This window comes from Micromys minutus, assembly GCF_963924665.1.
Source record: "Micromys minutus genome assembly, chromosome: 24".
Classification (NCBI taxonomy): domain Eukaryota; kingdom Metazoa; phylum Chordata; class Mammalia; order Rodentia; family Muridae; genus Micromys; species Micromys minutus.
The window spans coordinates 6,141,740-6,167,828 of NC_137959.1; the positions used below are offsets into that span (position 1 = coordinate 6,141,740).

Here is a 26,089-nt window from a genome sequence, read left to right on the forward strand (position 1 = left end):
CGCTGTTCAAAGCCTGGGAACCCCAAATCCCACCTCTCCCTCACCTTTTCCCTCTTTCCCGCCCCCTCTCCCTCCCCCTCTTTCTCCCCCTCTCCTCTCTCTCCCTCCCCCCCTTCTCCTCTCTTTCCCCTCCCCATCACCATCACCCTCCCCCTCCCTTTCTCTTTCTTCTCCAGCTATTGGCTGCTGACATCATTATTTACAAATCAGAATTAACTGGGGGCAGATTCCCAGTTAATCTGTGTATGTGCATGTGTGCATGTGTGTGTTTGAGACAGGGTTCCACTGTGTAGCCCTAGCCGTCCTGGAACTTACTCTGTAGACCAGGCTGGCCTTGAACTCAGAGATCTATCTACATGCCTCTGTCTCCCAAGTACTGGGGTTGCAGGTGTATGCCACCACCGCCTGGGAAGAATTGTTATACCATTAATAAGAGGATAACTAAAATTATTATATATTCCATTCATATTCCATCACCAACTCACAACTCCCAGTGATCTGACTCCCGTTTCTGGACTCTGAAGGCACTCACACACATGTGCCATACATTCACACAGATATATACACACATACACATAACTAAAAATAAATCCTTAAGCTACAGAGATGGCTCAGGAGGTAAGAACACATACCTTCTCTTAACATATTTACTATTATGCATATGTTTTGCTTTCACGTACATATGTGTACCATGTGCTTATTTTGTGTATATGTTTTGCTTTCTCGTACATATGTGTACCATGTGCATGCCCGGTGTCCACAGAGATTAGAAAAAAGCATGTTTGTTGTTCTTCTGAAAGTATACTGTTGTGAGCCACCACACACAGCTCAGTTCTCAGTACCCATGTAGTGGCAGGCATGGGGGGTCAGCTCACAATGAGAACCCAACCCCCTGTAACCTCAAGTTTCTCTGGGCCTGATGTTTAGGAGAGATTTCCCTCACTGCCTCATCTGTCTGGTCTCTGTGTAACCATGCCTGCTTACAAATGCCTCTCATCCCTACCCTGTGGTTTTGTCTTATAAAATGTACTGAAAATTGGCGTGGTGTTGATCTCCTGAGCCTGGCCTTAGGGGAGAGAGCCCCTGGCCAGCTCTCAGGTACAGGAATGAAATTTGCTTTGATTTGGCCGTAATTTGGATTGGTGGTCTTTCTCCCCTCATCTGTGGGATTAACAACTTCTCATAACTGTAGCTTCCTCAGGACCTGCAGTTGAGTATACACCCATTCAACCCCCACCAGACAATCAAAAACAAAACAAGTCACTGAAACAAGTGATACTGGTCCAACTATTATAACCTAAATTTAATTGTATAGTTTTATCCAATGCCTAGACCGTATAACAATGTGTTAATCATCGATAACCCTGGGCCCTAGTTCACGAGGTTTCCTAAGCATTTTGGTTCAGATAAGGCTATTCTCTCCCAATCAGCACAATATGACCTGTTATAGAAGATTGATTTTTATATTCAAACCTTTTCAATTTTATCACTTCGTTGCTTACATTGCACAAGACTTAAACTAGCCAGTGGTAAACCCAATGGGGGAAAGGGCTCCTGAAGCTCCGCCCCTAGTAATGGAGGGCAAGCTGGGTAGGCTGTGCTCAAGGAAGCAGCTCGAATAACTTTGAAAGGGTTATTTTTAAACAGTAGCGGAAGAGAATGGATTCCACCTCTAGGTGAAAAGAGGCTCAAGGGTGCCCGCAAGTGCTAGGTGCTGCTGATCAGGCACCTAGCTAAGGGGCCAGACCTAGAGAGGAGGGTTCCCCTTAAGATAATATACTTTTCCTTCCCAGAATTCCTGTGCCCTGGTGCAGTCAGCTAAGAGCTGAGCTGCGTTGAGGTTGGCTGTGTCTGTGCATAAAGTTTCAGAAGGATAGAACTGTTTTTCCTCCTTTCCACTGTGTTTTTAAACTACTGGACTAGCAGTCTGAACTCCCTCCCTGCCCCGTGGCTGCCAGTTTGTGACTGACATGCAGGGCTCATCTTCTCCACTGTCCTCCAAGCAGCCTCAAGATTGTTCAGTTTCCTAGCTCTGGGATTTACTTTTTAAAAAAATGACTGCATTACCCTTGAACGTCCATTCAAGTCCCTCCTTAATTCTTTACTTAATGAAAACTCTCCAGGGAGGCCTGAATTCTCTAGTATCATCTCATGGCTCCCTTGGGACTCCCCAATGTTTTTAGTAACCTCCATCCCCCACCTTTGCTTTAATTGGCAGAGAAAATGGACCTGTCCCAGTATCCTAGGTAGCAGGAAGGATGGGACAGGCACCCTCCTCCAGGGAAACCTGGAAGGAGTCCTGAAACTAGTTGGGAAGATTTGATCAAAATTGTTTATATGTACGACATCGTCAGATAATAAAGTAAGTGGCAATGGTACCTACAGTAGGTGAAGAACAAGGTCCTTTGGGGAGTCCCAGGAGCAGCCTGAGGACAGTGTACTGTGAGTGTGTCACCCTGAAGGTTGCTGAAAGGAGCAAGAGGCAAAGGCACTGTCACTGAGGCAGAGAGTGTCCAGAATGGGGATGCAGATGTGGACAGAAGTCTCCAGAGAGTAGTTACCAAAGGGGAGGGTGGATCTTAACACTGGCTCATGGGGGGGGGGGCGTTTGGAGACAGTGTTTCACTACACACCTCTGACTGACTCACTATGCAGGTCCCAGCAACCAGGAGGCAGAGGCAGATGGGTCTCTTCTGACTTTATTGTCATCTTGTCCTCACAGGGAGACCCTGTCTCAGAAAGGAAAACAAAACAAACAAAAACCAGATGGGTAATCATGGCCAACAGGGGCAAGGTCATGTATTCTATCTGCAGACTTGTCAATGTCCGAGTGCCATTGGGAGTCAGGGAGCCAGGAAGGGGACGTGGCACCAGGGTCACTTTAAGGAAATTGGAGAGGACACTGGTGGCAGTAGAGGGGGTAGAAAGGTTTGACACTGGAATGGGAAGGTTTGACCTCAGAGGAGGGTGAGAAGATGTAAGGGACAGGGTGGGGTGTGTGTTAGGGCCACCGTGGAAACCCACCATCTTGTAACACAAATACAAATGAGAGAGAAATTGAAGCCCTGCTGAAAGGCCTTGTGCCAGGAAACCCAAAAGACCACCAAGGAGTGGATTCTCATGCATTCGAATTAGGGTCTTTATATTACAAGTTCAAGCTTGAGCCACAATAGCACCTCTGCCACAGGAGAACGGAGGGGGCCCCAAGGCCAATCTCAGACAAATATCTAGAGACAAGAAGGGGATATCTAGCCTGATACACATCTGATTGGGGAGCCATTATGGTCTTTAATTAACATAATTGGCTGGTGCTGGGAGCCAAACCATAAACTTAACTTCTGCTTCCCTCTTGGCTGGTGGTTGTCAGAAAGTGAAATATCAGGGAAGGCTTGTGACCTGGAGGTGTAGATTTGTTGGGGCTAACCTGGAAACTGACACTAGACGCGGTCTTGTTGGGGCTAACCTGGAAACTGGCAATAGGTACTGGCGTATCAGTTCACATGAGTTCAGCCTTAGGTCAGGTTCTCCAAAATAGAGTCTGAACCCAAAAGATCTAGTCTCTCAGCCTCGGGTCACTCACACAGAACGTTTCCACTCCCAGGCGTGGAATGGCTCTGTAAGAGTTGGTTCAGGCGATCCCAGAGCAGCCCCTGCTCACAAACAATGCAGGCTTTGTCAGTCCACTTGGTTGCTTTACCATAACCATAGCCTGAGACTGTCGCACACTTCTGTCACAATAGGAACACCAAGCTGAAACAGAGCTGGACAATTTCTGTAGGCTGGGTAGCTTTCAAATTTACCATGCAGATGAGAGGGCTTGGGAGGAAGGCATCAGATGATTAGCTCTCTGAGAGCCCAGGAATCACAAAAGCAACACTTTAGGAAAGATGTTGGAATGGGTAACCAACCTCCTTCTGATTGGATCAGAGACACATTCCCTGGGTGGGAACTTATCACCCTATTAATAGCACACACTAATAAAGGTCCAAGGAGGGGGATGGAGATTAATATTGTTTTCTAAATGAATCAACATAGCACCGAGCTGCCTTTTAGAGACATTTATACCCTAAAAAAAAAAAAAAACAAAACAAAAAAATAAAAACCCAAAAAAACCGCTACCCTTGGCTTTAGTCAGACAGGCCTCCCTGCGGCGAACGGCTCTGCATGCAGAGAGGTGCCAAGATGCTGAGAATAAGCAACAGCTGAGGCCTCCGCTATAAACAAGATATCCACACAACTTCTCTAAGGCTCAGGGAACGCTAGGAAGAGAGACTAGGAAGGATGTAAGAGCTGGAAGACAGAGCAAAGGGCTGTGGAGCGACATTCATATTCATATTCATATTCATAGTCATATTCAGCACAACCTTTGCAATCACGAAAGCACAACTTCGGTTACACAAGACTGGGTCTGTCAGCCATCAGTGTTGGAAAGAGGAGAGGCTTGTGCTTAGCACCTGTTAGAGCTAAACTGCTGGGCTATGAAAGATTATAGGACAGGATGAAGTCGTTGTCCTCGGAAGGACAGATATCCCTGGGACTGGGGGTGGGGGGCAGACAAGGGTAATAGAGAAATGGGAAAGGGGGAGGAGAGAATGGTCAGTGTGCATTATGTGCACAGGAGAAGTCCTTAAAGAGAAAATTTAATTAATAAAGAACATGTTGGACGGGAACCTCTTACAATTGCACCTCCGGGACAGCATAGTAATAGGAGTGTATTGCAATTGTCAGAAGGTCCTGAAGGTTCAGTTCTCTCCACAAGAGGGCGCTGTATAACAATCACAGTGGCAGCCCTTATGCTGTCCGCGGAAGAGGAGCTCCTTCAGGACAACCTGACTGAAGTTGCATCAACACACGTGAACTAGCCACGGTAGCGCAGACTCTCTTGGCAGGGTACGTAACTTGGATATTGGGAAGAAGAAACTGTGTTCGCGGTTTGAACATGTGACTAATATTTATTCAAAACATCACGTAAACAAATACCTTAGAGGGGACAATATTTCGTGAATTTCTTATTGGGAACAACATTTTGTGAACGTCTTTAGAGTTTCGTATGAATGTTAAGAAAGGGCTGTGAAGAGCATAAGATAAAGCAATCATCACGCTGTTTCCAGGAAGCCTGCCACTCCATACTAGTAATTTTCTTGTTCTGATTTACATCGCTGCGTTTTGGATTGGCAGTTTTGCTTGGTTGGTTGGTTGGTTGTTGGTTGGTTGGTTGGTTGGTTGGTTGGTTGGTTGGTTGTTGGTTGGTTGGTTGGTTGGTTGGTTGGTTGGTTGTTGGTTGTTTGTTTGTTTGTTGGTTGGTTGGCTGGTTTTTGTATAGGTTGCTTGCAGTGTTAGGTTTTATTATAATGTTTTCAAACAAACGTTATTTCTGCTGTTTTTTCCTCTCCCTCCTCCCTAACCACTTTCTCCTCTGCGTCCCTTCACACCAAGCAGCCTCCTTCGGCCTTATCAGCACGTGTCCCTTTGTCTTCCCTCCGTTTCTTAATATCGTTCCCCCCTTTGTGGTTTCCTTTATAGTTTCATACCCTCTACCCAGGCTCATGCCCACATATAAACATATATACACACATATGTATGTATATATGTATGTATACATGTATGTACACCTGAGTTTGGGATCCTTCTCTTACACAATACTTTCCAGATCTGTTTTCCTGTGAATTTTATTTTTCCTTACAGCTGAATAAAGATTGCAATGTGTGTTCCACATTTGTATTTTCCCTCTGTGTGGTGAGGCCTCTCAGTAGCTTCCATTCCCTGGCCGATGGTGACCAGGGCAGCAGTAAGCATGGATAAGCAGGTATCTCTCAAGTATCGAGATTGAGTCTCTGGGTATCTGTGGGTCACACAGTAGTTTTGTTTTCTAGATTTTGAGACACTTCCATATTGATTTTCACAACTTATTTCCTTTCTCTTTTTTGTTTTTGTTTTCTAAGAAAGAAGCTCTCTCTACATAGTCCTGACCGTCTTGGAACTCACTATGTAAACCAGGCTGGCCTCAACCTCAGCGATCTGCCTTCCTCTGCCTCCTTAGTGTTGAGATTAAAGGTGTGCACAATCCTGACCAGCTTCGATTGATTTCTCGATCATACACATTCATATAAGCACCAGAAGGCAAAAAATTATTGAGAAAACAGTGTGAAAGAATTCTTTCTAATTTGTAGAGAGACAGTGTGACTGAGATAATGAAATGTCCTCCTAAGAAAAGCACACCCTGTAAGCATCAAAACAGAACTCTAGTTGTGTGGATTCTTAGCTCAGGCAGTATGGCTTCTGTCAATCAATGTTGGTGGGCAGGAATGAAAGGAGGAATGTATGAGTGTTCTGTGTGCTATAGGCAAGACCAAAATGATGTTCCCAGGTGTGGAAATGTACACCTTTAACCCCAGCACTCGGGGCAGAGGCAAGCAGATCTCAGTGAGTTCATGAACAATCTGCTCTATGCAATAAGTTTCAGGCCAATAAAAGTTATATAGTAAGATTACATTTCTTTTTTAAAATGGTGTATTTATTTATTATATAAAAGTACACTGCAGCTGTCTTCAGGCACATCAGATCCCATTACAGATGGTTGTGAGCCACCATGTGGCCGCTGGGAATTGAACTCAGGATCTCTGGAAGAGCAGTCAGCGCTCTTAACCACTGAGCCATCTCTGCAGCCTCCTTTTTTTTTTTTTTTTACAATAACCATATTTCAAAACACCAACAACAACACCTATCACCAACATCAACAGCACCCAACACTAACATCAACAATAATAACACCCACCACCAGCACCAATGACAACAACAACACCCATCACCAACATCAACAACACTGATCACCAACATCAACAATAACACCCATCACCAACATCAACAATAACACCCATCACCAACATCAACAACACCCATCAGCAACATCAACAACACTGATCACCAACATCACCAACACCCAACATCAACAACAATAACACCCATCACCAACATCAACAACACCCATCACCAGCCCCATTGACAACAACACCCATCACCAACATCACCAACACCCAACATCAATAACAATAACACCCATCACCAACATCAACAACACCCATCACCAGCCCCATTGACAACAACAACACCCATCACCAACATCAACAACATCCAACATCAACAATAACACCCATCACCAACATCAACAACACCCATCACCAACATCAACAACACCCATCACCAACATCAACAACACCCATCACCAACATCAACAACACCCATCACCAACATCAACAACACCCATCACCAACATCAACAACACCCATCACCAACATCAACAACACCCATCACCAACATCAACAACACCCATCACCAACATCAACAACACCCATCACCAACATCAACAACACCCAACATCAATAACAATAACATCCATCACCAACATCAACAACACCCATCACCAGCCCCATTGACAACAACAACACCCATCACCAACATCAACAACATCCAACATCAACAACAACACCCATCACCAACATCAACAACACTGATCACCAACATCACCAACACCCAACATCAATAACAATAACACCCATCACCAACATCAACAACACCCATCACCAGCCCCATTGACAACAACAACACCCATCACCAACATCAACAACATCCAACATCAACAATAACACCCATCACCAACATCAACAACACCCATCACCAACATCAACAACAGTAACACCCATCACCAGCACCATTAACAACACCACCTATCACCACCATCAACAACACCCATTACTAACATCAACAACAATAACACCCATCACCACCATCAACAACAAAAACCCAGCAACAATGTTTATTTAGGAAAACTCAGGGGTTTGGAATAAGAGGACAAAAATGACTACCCCTAAACGAAACCTCAATCAACAGGAGTCTCTTAAAAATAAAGATCATCAATACAAATCATTATAAGAATCAAAGGGAAACACACTACAGGGTATGTTTATAAGCCATTTTTAGTTGACAGAACAGTCATAACCTAAATGCCAGGCATGGGGACAGTTAGGTATCTGGGTTAAGGAACCACCATGCCATTGTTTTCTCTCTCATTAAAATGCAGGAACCCACCAAATCAGCTGTTGGCCGCAGCTCTGTGCTATCGTATGTTGGTTCACAGTGGGTGTTCTATCTATGGAATAGACTGTTGGAGTGACCTTGTTGTAAGGAAAGCTAGCTAGAAATGTGGTTTGTCTGGTCTTTTCATATTTGGTGTGTGTGTGTGTGTGTGTGTGTATGTGTGTATATATATGTGCATGTGTGTATGTGTGTGTGTGTGTTTATTGAATAAATGCCACAGTATACCTGTGGTGGTCAAAGGACAAATTGGGGGGGGGGGTAGGTCCTAGAGATCAAATTTGGGTAGTTAGCTTGCATTTATCCACGTGGCTGTCTTTTTTTTAAATCTATCTTCTGACATCTACAAGAAAGCATTCAAGAGAGGCTAGATTAGCAGTTAAGCAAGGAACAGTCAGGCTCCTTAGTTTCTTTATGATGGTTGATAGATGTTTGTTAACTGTGGGTTTGTTATAGCGATGAGTGTGTTGACTGTTAAGGCTTTTGTTTTCTGTGCCTGGCCCGTCCTCTCTGCCTCTTCAAATGTCCCCGAGGGACTATAGAATTTTTTTGGTGGTTTTCTGTCTCACTCTTCCTCATGTAGCTCCCGAGTAAACAACACAGAGACATCAGACTTTATTAACAAGCTACAAACCTAGACTGCACAGATTCTGGGTCTATTAGAACCGAGCCAAGCTGGTAATAAGCAGATAGATGCCCCATGACTTGCCAACTGAGTCTGCTCTGCCGCACGTGTGTCCTCAGTGTGGGCTTCCTCATGGTCCGTTCTGTCTGATGGTGGCCTTCTTCTCTCTCCTCCTTGTGGCCTTTACCTGAGACTCCTCACTTAATCACAAGTCCCTCCTTCCTCTCGCCTTTTATTAACCAATCAGGGATTGTTGGGGAACATTTTTTACGGCACATTATTAGGTGCACCCAGGACCTCTCAGTCAGACTCAGGTAGATTTTAGTCAATGGCAACTCACCAGTGAGGTACACTGGTTTAGAGTCCCTCAAAACTGAGACCCATTCAGGTCCAAGTAGAGTTAAAAATGTGATAATGGTTTCTTACCACTGAGTCTATTACTGTTGAGGAAGGTTGTTAACCAGCCCAGGTTATCTATGCAGACTTAACTCTTAACTCTCTCCTATTACTGCCCTAAGTGTGCCAGAACGGGACCTCTACATTGACAGAGGAGCCAGTTCTAATTCTAATGTGCCTTTGTTTGTGGACAGCCATCTGCCCTTAGGGACTACACTGTGTCCTGCACCCCCGATTCCATTCCCACTGAAGTACAAACAGCTAGACTCTCAGGATCTGACTGCATTTAGAGAAAGTTTTCTTGTGGATTAAATGTGAAATGTCCCCACAGGCTTATGTATTTGAGTACTGGTGTCCAGCTGTGGCGTTGTTTTGAAAGGCCATGGAAACTTTAGAAGGCGAGGAGGCCTGAAGATTCAGAGTTTAATCTCAGATCTCATAAGGTGGTAGAAGAGAAACGACCCCAAAGGTTGCCCTCTGACCTCCCCATGACTGCTGTGCATATGCACACACGTACACAGATTAAGTACATAGAGGTCATAATTGAGAATTAAACAATGGAGTTCCAGTCTCCGTAGGGAGCTGTGCCCTGCTCAGTAACAAGCCAATCATCAGCATTCTTGGAATACTGTTTTGCTCACTCGGGACTTCAACCAGTGGCTCTTGGAAGACAGAACTTACGGCCTAAAGAAGGGAAAATGGAGTTCACTGTCAGCGAACAGTTTAGTAATACATAAGCAAGTGCAGAAGATTATAAACAGTGTTGAGGATCAGCTGACGATGGGTTTTCATGTCCAGTCATGGTGTCCACAACGTTCGTCTACATAATTGTTTATCGTCTCGTGTCTAGCTTTTGTTCTGTTGGTTGGTGTCTGCTGTAGTAGTGGGGGTCAGACTTAGGATCATGCACATATTACATGTCTTAGCTACTATTCTATTGCTCTGAAGAGACACCACGACAAGGTAACTCTTAGAAAGCATTTAACTAGTGGCTTGCTTACAGTTTTAGAGGATTATTCCATGGTCATAGCAAGAAGCAGACAGCCATATCACTAGAGCAGTGCCTGGAATATTTACATCCTGATCCACACGCAATGGGCAGAAAAGAGAGACACTGGGCATGGTGCAGGCTTTTGAAATTTCATAGCCCACCCATGAGCATTTTCTCCAAAAAGGTCACACCTCCGAATTCTTCCCAAACATTTCCACTTTCTAGTAACCAAGAATCAAACACATGAACCTCTGGGGGCCTGTCTCATACAAACTACCACATTAGATAACTAATTCTACCACTGAGTTATGGCTTTAGCCTTTATAATAATATAAAAAACTAGATGTTACCTTAGGATATGTTTCTTGATTTGTGTACCCTGTGACTTGGCCAATGCTGTGCTCCGATCAAGGACCCGATTTTCACAGTAGTGAGTGGAGGACAAGACTAAGCAGAGTGGCTCTCAGAGAACAGAAGGGAACAGCAGCTCAACGGTTCTCTAACACGGGCTCAATGTTTCTTTAGGCCAGTTTAATGTGTTTGATCAGAATGGAGTAGATAGACCTAATAATGATCACTGTCTACAACACAGTGCACATGTGTAAAGTACTTAGTATTTCTGCAATTTATCTCTATATTTTTATGTATGCATGTATGTTTGTATGTATGTAACTCTGTAGACCAGGCTGGCCTCAAACTCAAAGAGCCTCCTGCCTCTGCCTCCCCAGTGCTGGGATTAAAGGCATGAGGCACCACCACCTGGCATATTTCTGCAAAATATGTAAAAAAACTAATAACAATTAGATGCTAAATAAGACAGGAAAGGAGACAACATCCCTCTAGCCAAGAATGTAAACAAGCTGAGGGCAGTTAGACATTTCAGCCCTCAGGAGGCTGCAGAATAGTGTTAGTGACCAGCCAGGGTGACAGTGCAGCTGGCTTCAAGACATCCCTCAAAACAAAAAGGAAAAGCAAACACTTGCCTTATACACTATGGATAGCTAGGCACAGTATTGCACATCTGTAATCCCAACACCAGAGAGGCAGAGGCAGGCGGATCTCTATGAGTTTGAGGTCAATCTGGCCTACATAGTGAGTTCCAGGCCAGCCAGGGCCTCATAGACCCTGTCTCGAACAAGCAAACAACCCCTCAGACTTCAAGTACAATTATAGCAGTATTTCTGTATCAAATTACTCTGGTTAAATACAATGCTACACACACACACACACACACACACACACACACACGTTTATGAATATATATGTGTATATATGTATATACATATACTTGTAGAAATGTATGGAATGCAGATGAAAAATAGTTTCTGCAGCTTATTGAACGACGCCTTCTGTGGATTAAACAGCTTCATCTCTTTCCACTTCAGTTTGGCTTTTGAAAGCAGGATGACGCTTTGACATTCAACCCTTTGCAAGACCCTACAGCTTTGTAAAGCAAGGCAGCATTAAATAAGAGAGAAGCAATTCTTATTGCAGTGTAATCCTAGCTACCTCTAAAGAGTCTCAGGAATTTTGTGGAGGATATTTTTTTGTTGTTGTTCGGTATGGAATTTTAATGATTTATATGGGTATTTGTTTTGCCTGCATGTAAGTGCATAGACCACCTGTGTGCCTGGTGTCTAAGGGGATCAGGCCTCAGGTTCCCTGGAAGCAGAGTTATGAATGGTTGTGAGACACCACGTGGGGACTGGGATCTCTGCAAGATCAAGTGCTTAACCACTGCGCTAACCTCCAGCCCACACTGTTTGCTATTGTATTTTACATGTCCATGAACCACGGAGTCTCCGGTTTCCACCCTCCATTCAAGTTTGAACATATCTGCAATTCTATTTGTAGAAACAAAAAAAAATTTTTTTTTAAAAAAAGATTTGTTTATTTCATGTATGTGAGTACACTGTTGCTATCTTCAGAAACACCAGAAGAGGGCATCAGATTCCATTACAGATGGTTGTGAGCCACCGCGTGGTTGCTGGGATTTGAAATCAGGACCTCTGGAAGAGCAGTCAGTGCTCTTAACCACTGAGCCATCACTCCAGTTCCAAAAAATTTCTTAATGGCATAAAACAAACAAACAGAAAAAGAAACCCTAAGCTTGGAAATAAACTAATTCCTGAGTTTTTATCAACAACTTAAACATTCTTGTTCTCCAGAAATAATTTATATAACACTATAGTGAAAAAAGACTTTTTCTGGCTCTAAGTATTTGAGTAATATTAATATTTTAAAGAGTCTGGTGCTGAAAAGGCTTGGAAAAGTCTATTCTACAGATAATTGTCTCATAATTTAAATTATTACTAAAATGCTAATATGTCTTATCTGTGTACAGCAAGTGGCCCTTCCTAATATGATTTTTTTTTCATGTTTTAAAGCTGTGATTAGACTCAGCTTGCTAAAGCTCATGGTCTGCCACTAAGCCATATCCCCAGCCCTTCAAGTCTTAGATAATTCAGCACAGTAATAGTCCTGCAAATTAGAGCACCGTTGTTCTACAAAAGCAGGCGTTTGTGAAGGGTATGGAGAGAGCATACCAAAGTCTTCATAACTGCTCTGAAGCCTGACAAGATTTACACTCCACTTTTCTATGTGTGGGTGTTTTGCTTGTATGTCTGTCTGCACCCCTGTGCAGTGCCTTCAGAAGAGGCTCTTGGATCCCCCAGGACTGCAGTTAGACGGCTGTGGGTCCTTATGTAGGCATTGGGCCTCCAATCCGTATCCTCTGGAAAAAGAACCAGTGTTCTTAACTGTGAGACAGGGTTTCATTGTAGTGTGGGCTGGCCTTAATATTTGATGCTCCTGCCTCCACCCCAAGTGCCAAGCTAACATTTGTGCACAGTTGGCCCATTTGTGCAGAGCTGGTGAGGGCTGCACATGCTTGGCAAGTACTCTACCGGGTGTGGTGGCTTGGGTATGCTTGTCCATGGGAAGTGGCACTATTAGGAGGTCTGGCCTTGTTGGAGGAATTCAGTAACGGTGGGTACTGGCTTTGCTTAAGGACTCTCCACCTAGGGCAGAAGAGTTTCCTACTGGCTGCCTTCTGATCAAGAAGCAGAACTCTCAGGTCCTCCAGCACCATGTCTGCCTACAAGCTGTCATACTTCCTGCCATGGTGATAATAAACTGGATCTCTGAACTGTAAGCCAGCCCCAACTAAATGTTACCCCTTATAAGAGTTGCTCCGGTCATGGTGTTTCTTTGCAGCAACAAAACTCTGTCTTGTAAGTTAAATTACAAAAACATCCTAAGAGGCAGCTTTAAGGAAAGATTGTTTTTCCTGCTTCTGGAATAATCATATGCCTTTGTGTTTGAAATCTAAAACTTCATTCATTTCACACACAACACCCTCTCCTATCTTTTACAGCTGTGTCACATAATTTGAGAGTTCAGGTGCATCTCAAAGATTTTGGCTTTCTTTGGTAGTTTTGTTACAGAACATTCATGGTTGTAAGCGTCCCTGGGCTACCAGTAATGTGTGTGTGTGTGTGTGTGTGTGTGTGTGTGTAAAAACTATGTTCAGATGCCCAGGAACAGAATGGGCCATGTGTCTCCTCCTGCGTCGCATGCCTGCTGCCAGAGGAAGTGAGAAGACTTGGGTCCCTCAGAACTGGAGATGTGGATGGCTGTCACCTACCATGCAGGTTCTTGGCATTAAACCCTGGTCCTCTGCAAGAGAAACAAGCGCTCTACCCACTGAACCGTCTCTCTAGCTCTCGCATCTCAAAGGAAATACGTTCATGATGACATTTTTCAAAATTTCCTTTTTCAAATGTGTATGGGTGTTTCACCTGTATGCCTGTATGTACGCCTGTATGTATGCCTGTATGTACGCCTGTGCACACGTGCAGTGCCTGGAGGCTAGAGGAGGAGTCAGATTCCTGGGACGAGAATTATGGATGCTTGAGAGGTACTGTGTTGATGCTCAAATTGAAATCCAGTCTTTTTTATGAGCAATCAGCTCTTTTAATCACTGAACCATCTCTCCAGTCCCAGAGTGCATTTTCTTGACACTCGTTGCTTGCTCAAAGAAAAGAAAGTACATTAAAAGAATTAAAAAAAAAAAAGTAAAACAGTTCACACGCCAAACTTAAACAATCTTTTTTATTATTATTATTACTTAAAAATCCACCTCAAAATTCAGTTCTGGGTTTTAGCTTTTGTTTAAAAAGAAGCGAACACTTAAAAGCATCTAATGTTACTATTCTACATTTCATCTAGTTATGAACACAGCTGTGGACTGACTGGAAAAGCAAGTGAGAACACAGATTAGGCACAGTACTGTGGCCAGTGGGCCAGAAAGCAGGGCACATTGTGTACTAAAGCAACAGTTAAGAGGTCTGAACGGAAACCGACAAGCCTTAGCTGTGGACATTCTGTTCTGTGTCCCTCCCCAAGCCACCAGTGAGTCTCAGAGCAATGCAGGGATGTTCTACTTACTTGGGTTAAAAAGGAAAATGCTACCTGTTTCTCAAGCTATGTGTCAAAGCTAGACAGACAGGTGTAATCTCAGTGACACTAATCCAGAGTTGGTTGTTGTGTTACAGGTGAGACTCCGTCCTCTGTGGACTCGGATCGGGCTGGGCGGTGGTCACCACTGCAGCCATTCACAGCACAGCAAGGCTCCAGCAGGTGGAGAGTTGGGCAGTGAGCACAAATCACAGTACAAAATTCTTAATTCATTTACTCACAAAAGCAGTAGGTGTTTGCTACATACAAGAATCACTTAAAATGACAGTTTTTTAAAAATGCAGATATAAAACATTAATTGCATAGGGATTTAAATATAAGGCCAAGAAGAATATTAAGTAAAAGAAAGAAACATAGGAAGGCCTCTGCGGCATCATTCCTAAGAGTAGTAATCTTGAATTACTGTCTCATTCATTCAAAATCACAGTATGTTGCTGCAACGGACAGTGAATGCCAACTGTTTCTTCAGTCCTAGACCAAGGTTAGGGTCAACAACAAACACCTACCTGACCACGTTAGCACATCAGTGCCCTGAACGTACCTGATCAGTCAGTCATATGATCTGCCTTTTGCAAATAATGTCTAATACACGTGAACAGGAACAAGAACAGGTCATCAATCCGTGCTGTGGATGACTTGTGGCCTTACTAGTGTAACTAAGGCAGTTTTTTAAAAGGTGCAAGATCCTACCCAGCAGAACCTTCACACAATGAACCCAGGACACTGTAATTAACAAAAATAACAAAATCCTACTATTAAAACCTAAGAAACATGAGTCAGAGAACTGGGCCTTGACACCAAAATATACATTATCCCCGGGATTTTTGTAAAACAATGGACAAGTCCAACTATATTCTATAGCTTAAGCTAATGGTTACCACCTTTAAGGGAAAAGCAAATTTGTGAACTCATTTCTCATTTTAATGGTGTTAGCCCTGTAGCTTCAACTGAAATGTCCAGAATTAAAAGTAGCTCAGTTTACTTAGTATTGTTATATAGAGTAGTGTGAGGAGGTAAAAGGCCTCCTGAGGAAATTCTGTAGGGTAGATCGGGAAGACCCAAACCAAGGTTTGAAAATGAAAAGTGCATCAATACAGCAAGACTCCAGGTGTTAGCGAGGGACAGACGCCTCTGAGCACTAAAACACTATTTCCCCAGGTTATTTACACGTCACAAATTCAAAACCACACAGCACCACTCCCAACCTAATTTGCATGAACACGTGTGAGGTCCTTTGCTCCGCCCCTGCCGACTTGAGGCTCCACCGAGGGAGCAGAAGCGGCTTCACTTGGCACCTCTCCTGCTCAGTCCCTGTCAGCAGTGGCGATGGTGTGTTCACTTCACATTCTTGGTGGGTGTCTCGGACTCTGTGGACTGCCTCCCGTCCGTCCAAGCTTCCCTGGTACTCTTCAGGGCCAGAGTCTTCTGTTGATCCACCACAACATAATCCACCCGCTCGTCGGCCATGCTGCTTCCCGAACCACTGTTCTTTTGCTAAAAACACAAAGAAATACCCCAAGGGGCCGGTGGTTCTGAGTGAAGACCAGGATTTGAAATAGATACATTAGAAACAGGTTCACATCTTTCATGCTAGCACTTGAGAGGCACAGGGTGGTAGGTGGATCTCTCTGTGTATTAGAGTTCAAGGCCAGCCTGCTCTATGTACAGAGTTCCTGGCCAGCCAGGGCTGCATAATGAAACCCTGCCTCAAAAACAAACAACGGTACATGGATGGACATATGCAATCCTGACTCACACACACAAAGGATGGCATGACCTCGGATCAGTGGTATCGTCTGTCCACTCCAACTTCACACTAATCCTCTTCATTTTAAAATGAGAGAACCATTCAAACTAACACTGCCATCACAGACAACATCCACAGAAAATCTAGTCCATCGAACACACAGAGGCCCAGACGCTCTTTAGCTTATGTTTAATTTTTATTGTCTGGCCCGGGTCAGCACCAAAGAGCTCTTTACTCTTTGTGCAAGAAAAGTACTTTTGGGGGGCTAGAGAGATGGCTCAGTGGTTAAGAGCATTGATTACTCTTCCAGAGATCCAGAGTTCAATTCCCAGCCACCACATGGTGGCTCACAACCATCTGTAATGGGATCTTATGCCCTCTTCTGGTGTGTCTGAAGACAGTGACAATGTATGGACACACATAACATCTTTAAAAAAAAAACCCATACTTTCGGCAAAGTCATATTTGTGGGACAACAGACTATAAAGCTGCCCCTCTTCTCTTAACCTTCAAGTAGATACACAGTAACCGAACCAGCTGAGCCAGGAATGCTCTGAACGCTCCTAGACAGCAAAGACATTACTGATATATGTAGGGAGGCGAGGGGAGGGGCCACCCTCTATATGGCAAAAGCCGCCATGAGGGTGGAGGGACACAGTGCGGCGGGGTGGGGGCAAGAGGTGGGAACCTAGGATACTGAGAACCAGGGCCTGAAGGAAGCTGATGTGAGCCGAGAACAGAATCTCACGGGCCTCCAAGGGAGGGCACTGGAGATGCTTTGTGGGGAAAACTCAAGTCCTCCAAGTTCTGCCATGAATTTGTAATAAAAATGTATAAACATATAAGGAGACAAGCCATAGAATGTGGGCTAACAGATACAGGACGTGCAAATTCCAGCCTCCAAGGACCTGAAATACTGAAATTACCACACGGCATTGTGAAGTGTGCGGACAGTGTTAAAGGATAAGCCAGAAAAGGCCTTAAACATACAAGTAACACAAAGAGACTGATGCCAGTTAAAACGAATCAAACAGCATTTCATCCCAGAGATAAATATAAAACAACAACATCAAAACAAAACAAAAATAGCGAAAAATCTTCAACAAAAAGAGAATCAGTATATCTGATGATAAAAACTATCCAAAACTAAACAGAGAAGTCATAGAACAGAAAAATAAAACATGTGGAAATAGCAGGTGTGCTGTATGTGTAACTAGCAGGTAATAAAAAAAAAAAAAGCAGAGAAGCAATATGTACAGTGATAGCATGTGTGTTGGTGTGTGCACATGTGCATGTGTGTGTAAGTATGTGTGTGCATGTGTGTGTGAAAGTATGTGTGTGTATGTCTGTGGTGTGTGAATATATGTGCATGTGTGTATGTGTCTGTGTGTGTGAATGTGATTATGCATGTGTATGTGTGTGTATGTGAATAGCACAACTTTCATTCAGATTAGTGAAAAGACATCTATGTCTACACACACTATCAGGAAACTGTAAATTCAGCAGGAAACCGCTGAAAAGCAGCCAGAAAACAGATAGGAAGTGCACAAAGGGTGCATTTAACAGAACAAGAGACTTGATAGCCACAGAAGAGGCTCAGTCAAGAACTGCTCTCAGAGGCTGGAGAGATAGCTCAGTGGTTAAGAGCACTGACTGCTCTTCCAGAGGTCCTGAGTTCAATTCCCAGCAACCACATGGTGGCTCACGACCATCTGCAATGGGATCCGATGCCCCCTTCTGGTGTGTCTAAGACAGCTCAGTGTACTCACATACATACATCTTAAAAATAAAAGAACGGATCTTAGTAGCTCAACTACCCTGACAGTGTGACAGCAGCCTTTTCCACGTCACATTACCATGACCTGCAGTGAGCATTTCTCCAAACAGATAATGACATCTTCTGTAAGCAAATCTCATTATTTTCAAAGTTAATTGTCAAAATTCAAATTATATTGAGAATTATCCATTATGTCACAGGGGAAAAAAAAGAACTATGATCTCAACAAAACCTGTTTCTAAAATAAAGAGACTTCAGCTACAACACAATCTAAAAAGAATTTACTACCACAAGCCCGAAAGACCTTCATTTACAAGGATGTCAACAGGACATGCTGCAGACAATCCAAGCTACAGGAGGGAATGGTAACTCAAGGGTGACACAGAGGAACCGGGAGGAGGGCCTGGCGGGGAAGGCTGTCAGGCCAGGTCCTGGGAGCCAATGCCCTCTTCTAGTCTCTGAGAGACCCTGCAGTCGTGTGCATATAACCTCACATAGGTTAAACATTAAAAAAAAAAAAAAAACCAAAACAAAGAGTTATGATAAAACTGTGCAATTGGTAGGTTTAATACAAATTAAAATTTAAGACAAAACAGCATATGACTTTAGCTTTGGACCATATTTTCCTGTTCTTTCTTTTTACAGAGAATTCTCTGTAGCACTGGCTATTCTAGAATTAACCAGGCTGCCCTCAAACTCAGAGATGTGCCTGCCTCTGCCTCCCCAGTGCTGGGATTAGAAGTATGGCTACCCCAGTCAGCCAAGCCATATTTTCTTCATTCTAAAGACAGCAAAGGCACTTGATGAGTAGAAACTGCTACCTACCCGCCTTTAGAAAGGGAGAAACAAACCATCAGTCTTCACAATTCTCTTGCTTGTGACTTAAGAAACAAGTCATTAAATTTAAATAATCAGGCCCCCCAAACCTCCCCAAAAAATATGGTCCCTCAAAGTGTGCTTGAACTCCTTAGAGAGAACGGGCTCGCTTACCTTCCGTGGTGGTGTGGATTTCCCAGAATCTAGGTCTAAGTCTAGGTATTCGACTTGTTTATCTCCTTTGGGTTTGATCATAGGGCTGTTCGCTCCATCAAGGCCGTTGCTGCCAAAGAGATTCTGAAAGAGAACAGCAAATAGTGGGCAGACATTCGGGAGACTCCCTCTTCTCCCACCCGTCGTCTTTCCCCTGGGGCATGGGGAGGGTCACTACATTGTCCAAAAATGGTCTTGAACTCCTGGGCTCTGAAGTTTAATCAGTTAAACTAATACTCAGCCTAATGAGAGTCAGGCAGTTTATGGCCGCCAAGGGAGGCAGTCCTATTTCTCAGTGGGGTAACTAGCCAGCTACTGGGTAAGGATCCCTAGCTCAAGTGAATAAGTCCTTCCTCATGCTTATGCAGGCTACCCTTCACACACACACACACACACACACACACACACACACACACACACACACACACACCCCGTGAGGGTCTGAAAGAAAATGGTCCCCTCACTGGCCCATAGGGAGTGGCACCATTAGGAGGTGTGGCCTTGTTGGAATAGGTGCATCACTTTTAGGTCTCTTTGAAGTCTCAGAAACTCCAGTCTGCCTCTGGCTCACACATTCACTTCTGCTGCCTGCCCATTTATTTCCTCCTCAGGCACCATGCCTGCTTGGATGCTGTCATGCTTCCCACCATGATGATAATGGACTAAATGTTTGAACTATAAGCCAGTCCCAATAGAATGTCCTCCTTTACGGAGTTGCCATGGTCATGGTGTCTCTTCATAGCAATAGAAACTCTAAGAAACAACACACACACCACACACAGAGTTACGAAAAGAATAATAATAAAAAAGTCATAGACATCAAGTTTTGGATGGCTGCAAAAGCTATAACAAGCATTCTTAAAACCATACAGGTCTGGGTGTGAAAGTGCACTTGTAATTCTGGTACCCCGGAAGCAGGTGAAGGATTACGAGTTCAAGACTATTCTGGGCTACAACTGCAACATTAAATCTTAAAACAAAGCAAAAGAAAAGAAAACCATATATGTATGTACTCAGTTACATTTTTATAGTGAGGGATCCTAATAATTCTTGCTTTCAAAGGAAAGGGGGATAGGAAAGAATATGACCAAAATACATTGCATTAAAAGTTTAATAAAGGGGCTGGAGAGATGGCTCAGTGGTTAAGAGCACTGACTGCTCTTCCAGAGGTCCTAAGTTTAAATTCCAGCATCCACATGGTGGCTCACAACCATCTGTAATGGGATCAGATGCCTTCTTCTTGTGTGTCTGAAGACAGCTACAGTGTGCTCATATATTCATACATAAAATAAATAAATCTTAAAAAAACAAAACATTTTAATAAAGAATTAAAGACCCATATTTAATTTTCAGGTATTTAGAAAAGAATGAGTTCAGAGTACATTAACTAATGAATGTGGGTCATGACTCTGACCTTTCCAGTAACTTCTCTGCTTTCTCTTAGTCTGATACCATTCTTTCTTAAAGAAGCATATGATAAAAGTCTAAAATCATGTAACAAAACCAGGAAGATAGAGGGCAGCACTAACAAAAACAAACAAGCCTGATGTGAAGAAACGGAAACAGACTTTGGCAAGAACTTTCAGACTAATGACACAGCTCACAATAATTCAGAAACATCTGGATGCCGAATTAAAATGGCTGGCAGCCCCCCACCCCCACTTCCTAGGTTATGAGAACAGAACCCTGAAAAGTGCAATCACAATCTTTTTGTCCTCTTAAGGACACCATCTTTCACTCTCAGCTTGGGGTGAGAGTAATACTGTGTCTAAAGGTGACCAATGCAAACACACCCATGCCTATGTGGCCCTGGCTGGGACAGTTTATACAGTATTATAAAGCCATAAAAGCATCAATCCTGGGACCTGCACAGTTAACTCCAGCTAGCTGTTCCTCAAGAGAATGTGTCAGCACTCCCAACTGTCCAATTACCAGCAGACTAGACTTTTCACCTTAAAGTAGGGCTAAAACTCAGTTTCTAGGAGGCTCTAGTGGCTCCTGTGAGGCTCAGTGGGAACAGCCTGTCTCTAGTCTCTTACCTAGTACATCCCACACAGGTTTTAGAGAAACTCAAAGATTCAGGGACCTGTTCTGTATATTCTGTGTATCAAGTCACAAAACAAAACAATAGTGCTAGGTTTTCTAAAATTCTTAAAAAGTACACAAAACGGCGTGATGCTTCTGTTACTACCCAGGAACAGTTACTACAGTAGCGTTGGACCGTGAGTCAAGTTTAGGCCACCTAGCAAGAGTTCATTATGGATGTGTGACTTGACCTTTATGCACAATCAGATGTGCTATGAATCTATCCTAACTTTTCTAGGACTAGTAATCTTGTTTACACCAATCTGATAGATTCAAGAGCAGGTTGGGTCCTGTGAATTTCCGTGGTATTCCGTCTATAGCAGAGTTCTGATGAACCTTACTTAACAATCACCTTCTCATCTGATGCAGGCTGTGAGGGTCACCGAGTCTTGGAGTGGGCAGCACAGCAAGCTGGGGAGGGGACAGTTGACTTCTCAGTTGTACCTGGCACACGGCTATTTCTACTTGGGTCATTAGAAATTTAAGTATACATGCGTGTGTTTGTATGTGGACATGCAAATGTGTGCGGGGACTTGTAGAAGGCACTAGATGCCCTGGGGGTATTGGTGCTGCCGTGAACTGTCTGAAGGGTGCCGGGAGCTGGACCCCAGTAAGAGCGGCAGGTGCTCTCAACTCTGGTTATCTCTTCAGCCCCTGTGCCAGCCACTTTTGCTTATTTGGAATTTTGAAAACTCATCACCTCATCTCTCTCTCTCTCTCTCTCTCTCTCTCTCTCTCTCTCTCTCTCTCTCAAGATTTATTTATTGTTTGTATATGAGTACACTGTTGCTGTCTTCAGACGTACCAGAAGAGGGCACCAGATCCCATTACAGATGGTTGTGAGCCACCACGTGGTTGCTGGGAATTGAACTCAGAACCTCTGGAAGAGCAGTCAGTGCCCTTAAGCACTGAGCCATCTCTCCAGCCCCGTATTTCTTTGACATACCAAACAAGTCAAAGTACTTTCCCACTTTAATGTCAGAATGTATGAAAATTCCAAATCTCATTTCCTCAGTTTGACCTCTGAGTGCAATGTCTTTCTAGTCTTCCCTTTCATTTAACTTGAAAATTATCAGAGTCCTTTCTGCAAATGACAATTTCTCCTGAAGCCTGTCATGACCTGAACCTGGAGGGTTTCATTATAACACACTGTCAGTGGATTTTCTTGACAATACTAAAAAGCAGAGACTATAATTAATGAAGTATAGCCAGGAACCGATTGTAATCCTGTGAGTATGGATGTAAAATGTCCCTCAGAGGGTGATGGTGGGGGGCTTGATGTCCACAGTGGCACTACGGAGACACATGGAATTCTTCGAGGTGGGGTCTTAATTTATGTCACTGCAGTCCTGTCCTGAGGAGGGTGTGGGACCTGGGGTCCTCTTCTCACTGCACTGACACGTGTCATCAAGGCCCAAAGAGACCAAACCGGGCACTCACAAACACCCCTAACACTCCAAGTCAGATAAACCTTCCCTCTGTGTAAGTTGACTGTCTCAGGAATTTGTTGCAGCTACGGAAAGCTGTAACAAAATCCTTCATGTGTTTTACTGATTTACAACTGCACAGACAACAATTTGGCCAAGGGTGATATCAGACTTTTTCGTTGTGTTCTCTAGTATAGGAAGAAAGATGTGAGGGTAAACACGGACAAACAGTAAGAACGTTTTAAGCGGAACTGGTTCCAGAGCGCAGCTCAGGTAGAGAAACGAACACGGGGCAGCACATACCGGGTCTTCGCCGGCCAGGTTTGGGTTCATGGGGACATAGTTCTCTTCGCTGTCGTGAGAGTCGCTGCTTGATGTCGTGCTGTGCACAGAGTCAGGCCGTGGAGACACAGGGAACCTAGAGGAGCTGGAGAAGTGGCCGCCATGAACCTCTAGGAACAGGTGTCAAAGCGCCCCACATAAAAGTAAGGGAGAACATATTCTTTCTGGAATATTCATTAGCTTACAGTTATAAAGTTATATCGGGCATTTTTATTATGACAAATGAGGGCACTCTTGACTTTGGGGCTTCTCTAGACTCGGTGTCAACCCATCTCCCTCGAGATAAGCCGTTTGCAGTGTTCTGCTCCAGCTCCCTGTTTTCAGTAAAACACTTACTCCCGAGCGAAGCTCCTGGTGATGGGAGATCTGACTGGGGCTTGCAGCTCTTCCCATTCAGACAGAGGTTTAATTTCTAGAGGTGCTGGCTTGGCTGAAAAGAAAGGGAAGGAAGGCGTGAGTGCACAGATCTTCGCAAAATAAACAAGGCTCTTTCACTGTCGAAGTGCACACTTGGTAGGCAGACACTGTCTTACACAGCGAACAGATCTACAGTGCCAGAGTCCGGTGCTCAGTGACAAAACGTAAGATAACGACGCTGCTTGACTCAGCTCAAGGTCCAACCTCTACTTGTAAATATAAATTAAACAAGAGAACAAAGGTGTGCGTTGCTTTAAGGTTTCTCTGGGCACTGTTCTCATTAATGCATTGTTTTGTGAATTTCATCTTCAGGGGACAATTAATTAAGTCATCTGTGTAAAACTTGTTCCCCACTATTGAAGCCTCAGTAAAGCATGACATGTTGTAAAATGATGTATAGAAAGCACTAGAAGCTTTGCTACATCCCAATCCCAAGCAAAACAAAACCTCCCAGGTTTTCTTACTCTGGGTTCAAAAATATGTAATCTTAGTCAACTCTTACCAACACCACAAGAGCACAAAGCACCCGTTTCAAAGCTGCAGATCACACAGGCTCACGGCTCAAACGTAATGAAGACAGTTATTGAGTCTGAGTTAGGAGCTACCTTTCCATCTGTACCCTTAAAACAGACACATGCAGCATCCTGGGCTGAAGAAAGGTGGTTTTCCTCATGTTCCTTTTTTTTTTTTAATCTTAAAAAGCTGAATAAGAGTTTATCTGTCATTTTCTAAGTCATGCCATAGTAAAAACACTGAAATTATTTCTTATTCCATTCACAACAGAAAACATATACATATACAAAGACAGGAGACAACCTGGGCTCACAGCAGCCCACAAGCAGAAGCGAAACATGCTGCTGCCTAGAAAGGGAGGGGAGATGTGGAGGGAGACGAGCCTTACTGCGAGCACATGCCATTAATCCCCATGCCTGCAGCTGCGGTCAGAACTCGGGCCCACTACGCATGTCGAGAACCATCACACTGGGAAGCAGTTTGCAATAACAGTCCTACTTAAGCTTTCCTTCCTTTTCATTTGAGGAAAAAAAAAAAAAAACCCGTAAAAATAAACAGAATGCCCCATACAGGTACATACCCTTTCTTCTTGTAGCAAAGTCACCTATGGTTTGTGAATCAGTTCGCTCTAAACCATGGGGTTTGGGTCTTAAAATTTTAGGACTCTGACCTAATTGGTAGAAAGAAGACTCTCTCATTAAAATTGTTACTTTTAATTGGAAAATGGGTTCTGTTACACAAACAAAGAATAAAAGAAGCGGAGCCATGTGCAGAAATGTGACATTAAAAGCATAAACAAAGACTTGTCAGCAAAAAGCATCCAGTCCCGATAGACAGGATTCATGCTCAGTGCAACCTAACAGAGGAGACGGCGTGCTACAGGCTCAGGGGAACAAAAGAGGGTCGGCTGAGGGGACAACCAACTGCTTGGTTTTCTTTACTTGAGGAAAGGAAGGAAGAATGTGTACCATGTTAGCGTTTCTTCTAACATGTCTTAGACGAGACAATGGAAAAGGCAGATTAGGTGGGGCAGTGAGGCTTCCTTTGGCTTCCCGCTCACTCGGGGCTACAGCCTTTACATGGTTCTTCCGCAAACAGGCCAGGTGGCTCGTCCTCTGGAGCTCAGTTCCGAGTCCTCCAGGTTAGCCTTCGACCTTAGACTCAGTGGTCACACACTGAGTCAGTCAGCTCAGGTCGAGCAGAACAGTGCTAGCTAGCACACATGTTCTTAGACGTGGAGCTGCTGCTGCTGTGAGGACATGGATGTGGCTTGGACATGACCTTGTGAAGAGCACACGCCACCGGCACATCACAAACGGTTCTTCAAGTTATCTTCAGTTTGCTGTTCACTGACTGGCTGTCCTACACACTTTTTCAGAAGGGCCCACAATGGGTTTATATTCCTCCTGACTTTTTCTCCTTAGTATTCTCCAGATCTTTTGTTTGTTTGTTTGTTGAGACAGGGGCTCCCTACACAGGCCTGGCTGTCCCAGAACTCAAAGATCTACCTGCCTCTGCTTCCTCAGTGCTGGGATTAATTAGAGTTCTGAGCCGCTGCGCTAGGCTGCAGTCCCCACATCTTATATGTGTTTGGGGTTAAGTAATGGCTGCTGTCTTGCTGTGGTTTCTCACATTTCTTTAGCTTCATACTCCAACTGCCTGCAATTGCTGTCCAGTGCTTAATGTATCACATGTCTAAACCTGCTGCACTAGCAGGGCCAGCACAGGGGGCAGAGGTCGATCCTCAGGGGGGTACAGGAAGAGACTGGCATCTCTGAGCAGCTGCATCTAGTCTGAACATGTCAATGAAAAGTGTAAATACAAAGAATATCCAATAAAATTTTAAAAAAAAAGAAAAGAAAAAAGAGCTTTTAACGGAGAGGTCATCTAGGGAGATGATAGCCTTTGTGAGCACAGCCCTGATAGCTCCTGTGCAGAATGACCTCATCTGTGAAAAACAGTGAGGCTTGCTGGTCAGTGGTGGCACCGCCTTTGATCCCAGCACTCAGCAGGCAGAGGCAGGTGACTCTCTGAGTTTGAAGCCAGCCTGGGCTACAGATCCGAGTTCCAGGACAGCCAGGGCTACATTGAGGAACCCTGTCTCAAAAAACAAAACAAACCAAACCAAAAATAGTGAAGTTCTTAAAAACAGTAAGCTCTCTTAAAAAAT

General features: G+C 43.9%; 1 protein-coding gene across 4 annotated transcripts in view; it reads right to left on the reverse strand.

Annotated features, from left to right (window-relative positions):
* Window positions 1-14,246: 14,246 nt before the first annotated feature.
* GAB1 (GRB2 associated binding protein 1) overlaps window positions 14,247-26,089 on the reverse strand; it is a 104,853-nt gene continuing 93,010 nt past the window's right edge. For 2 of the 4 annotated variants that reach the window (XM_080936601.1, XM_080936600.1), the window contains 5 exons: window positions 24,500-24,589; window positions 23,326-23,419; window positions 22,951-23,074; window positions 19,097-19,219; window positions 14,247-16,076 (listed from right to left, as the gene is read on the reverse strand). In XM_080936601.1, the coding sequence (XP_080792727.1) occupies window positions 15,918-16,076; window positions 19,097-19,219; window positions 22,951-23,074; window positions 23,326-23,419; window positions 24,500-24,589 (590 nt within the window). In that variant the 3' untranslated portion in view covers window positions 14,247-15,917. The remainder of the gene's footprint in view (window positions 16,077-19,096; window positions 19,220-22,950; window positions 23,075-23,325; window positions 23,420-24,499; window positions 24,590-26,089) is intronic. The other 2 variants (XM_080936603.1, XM_080936602.1) reach the window with 1 other exon arrangement.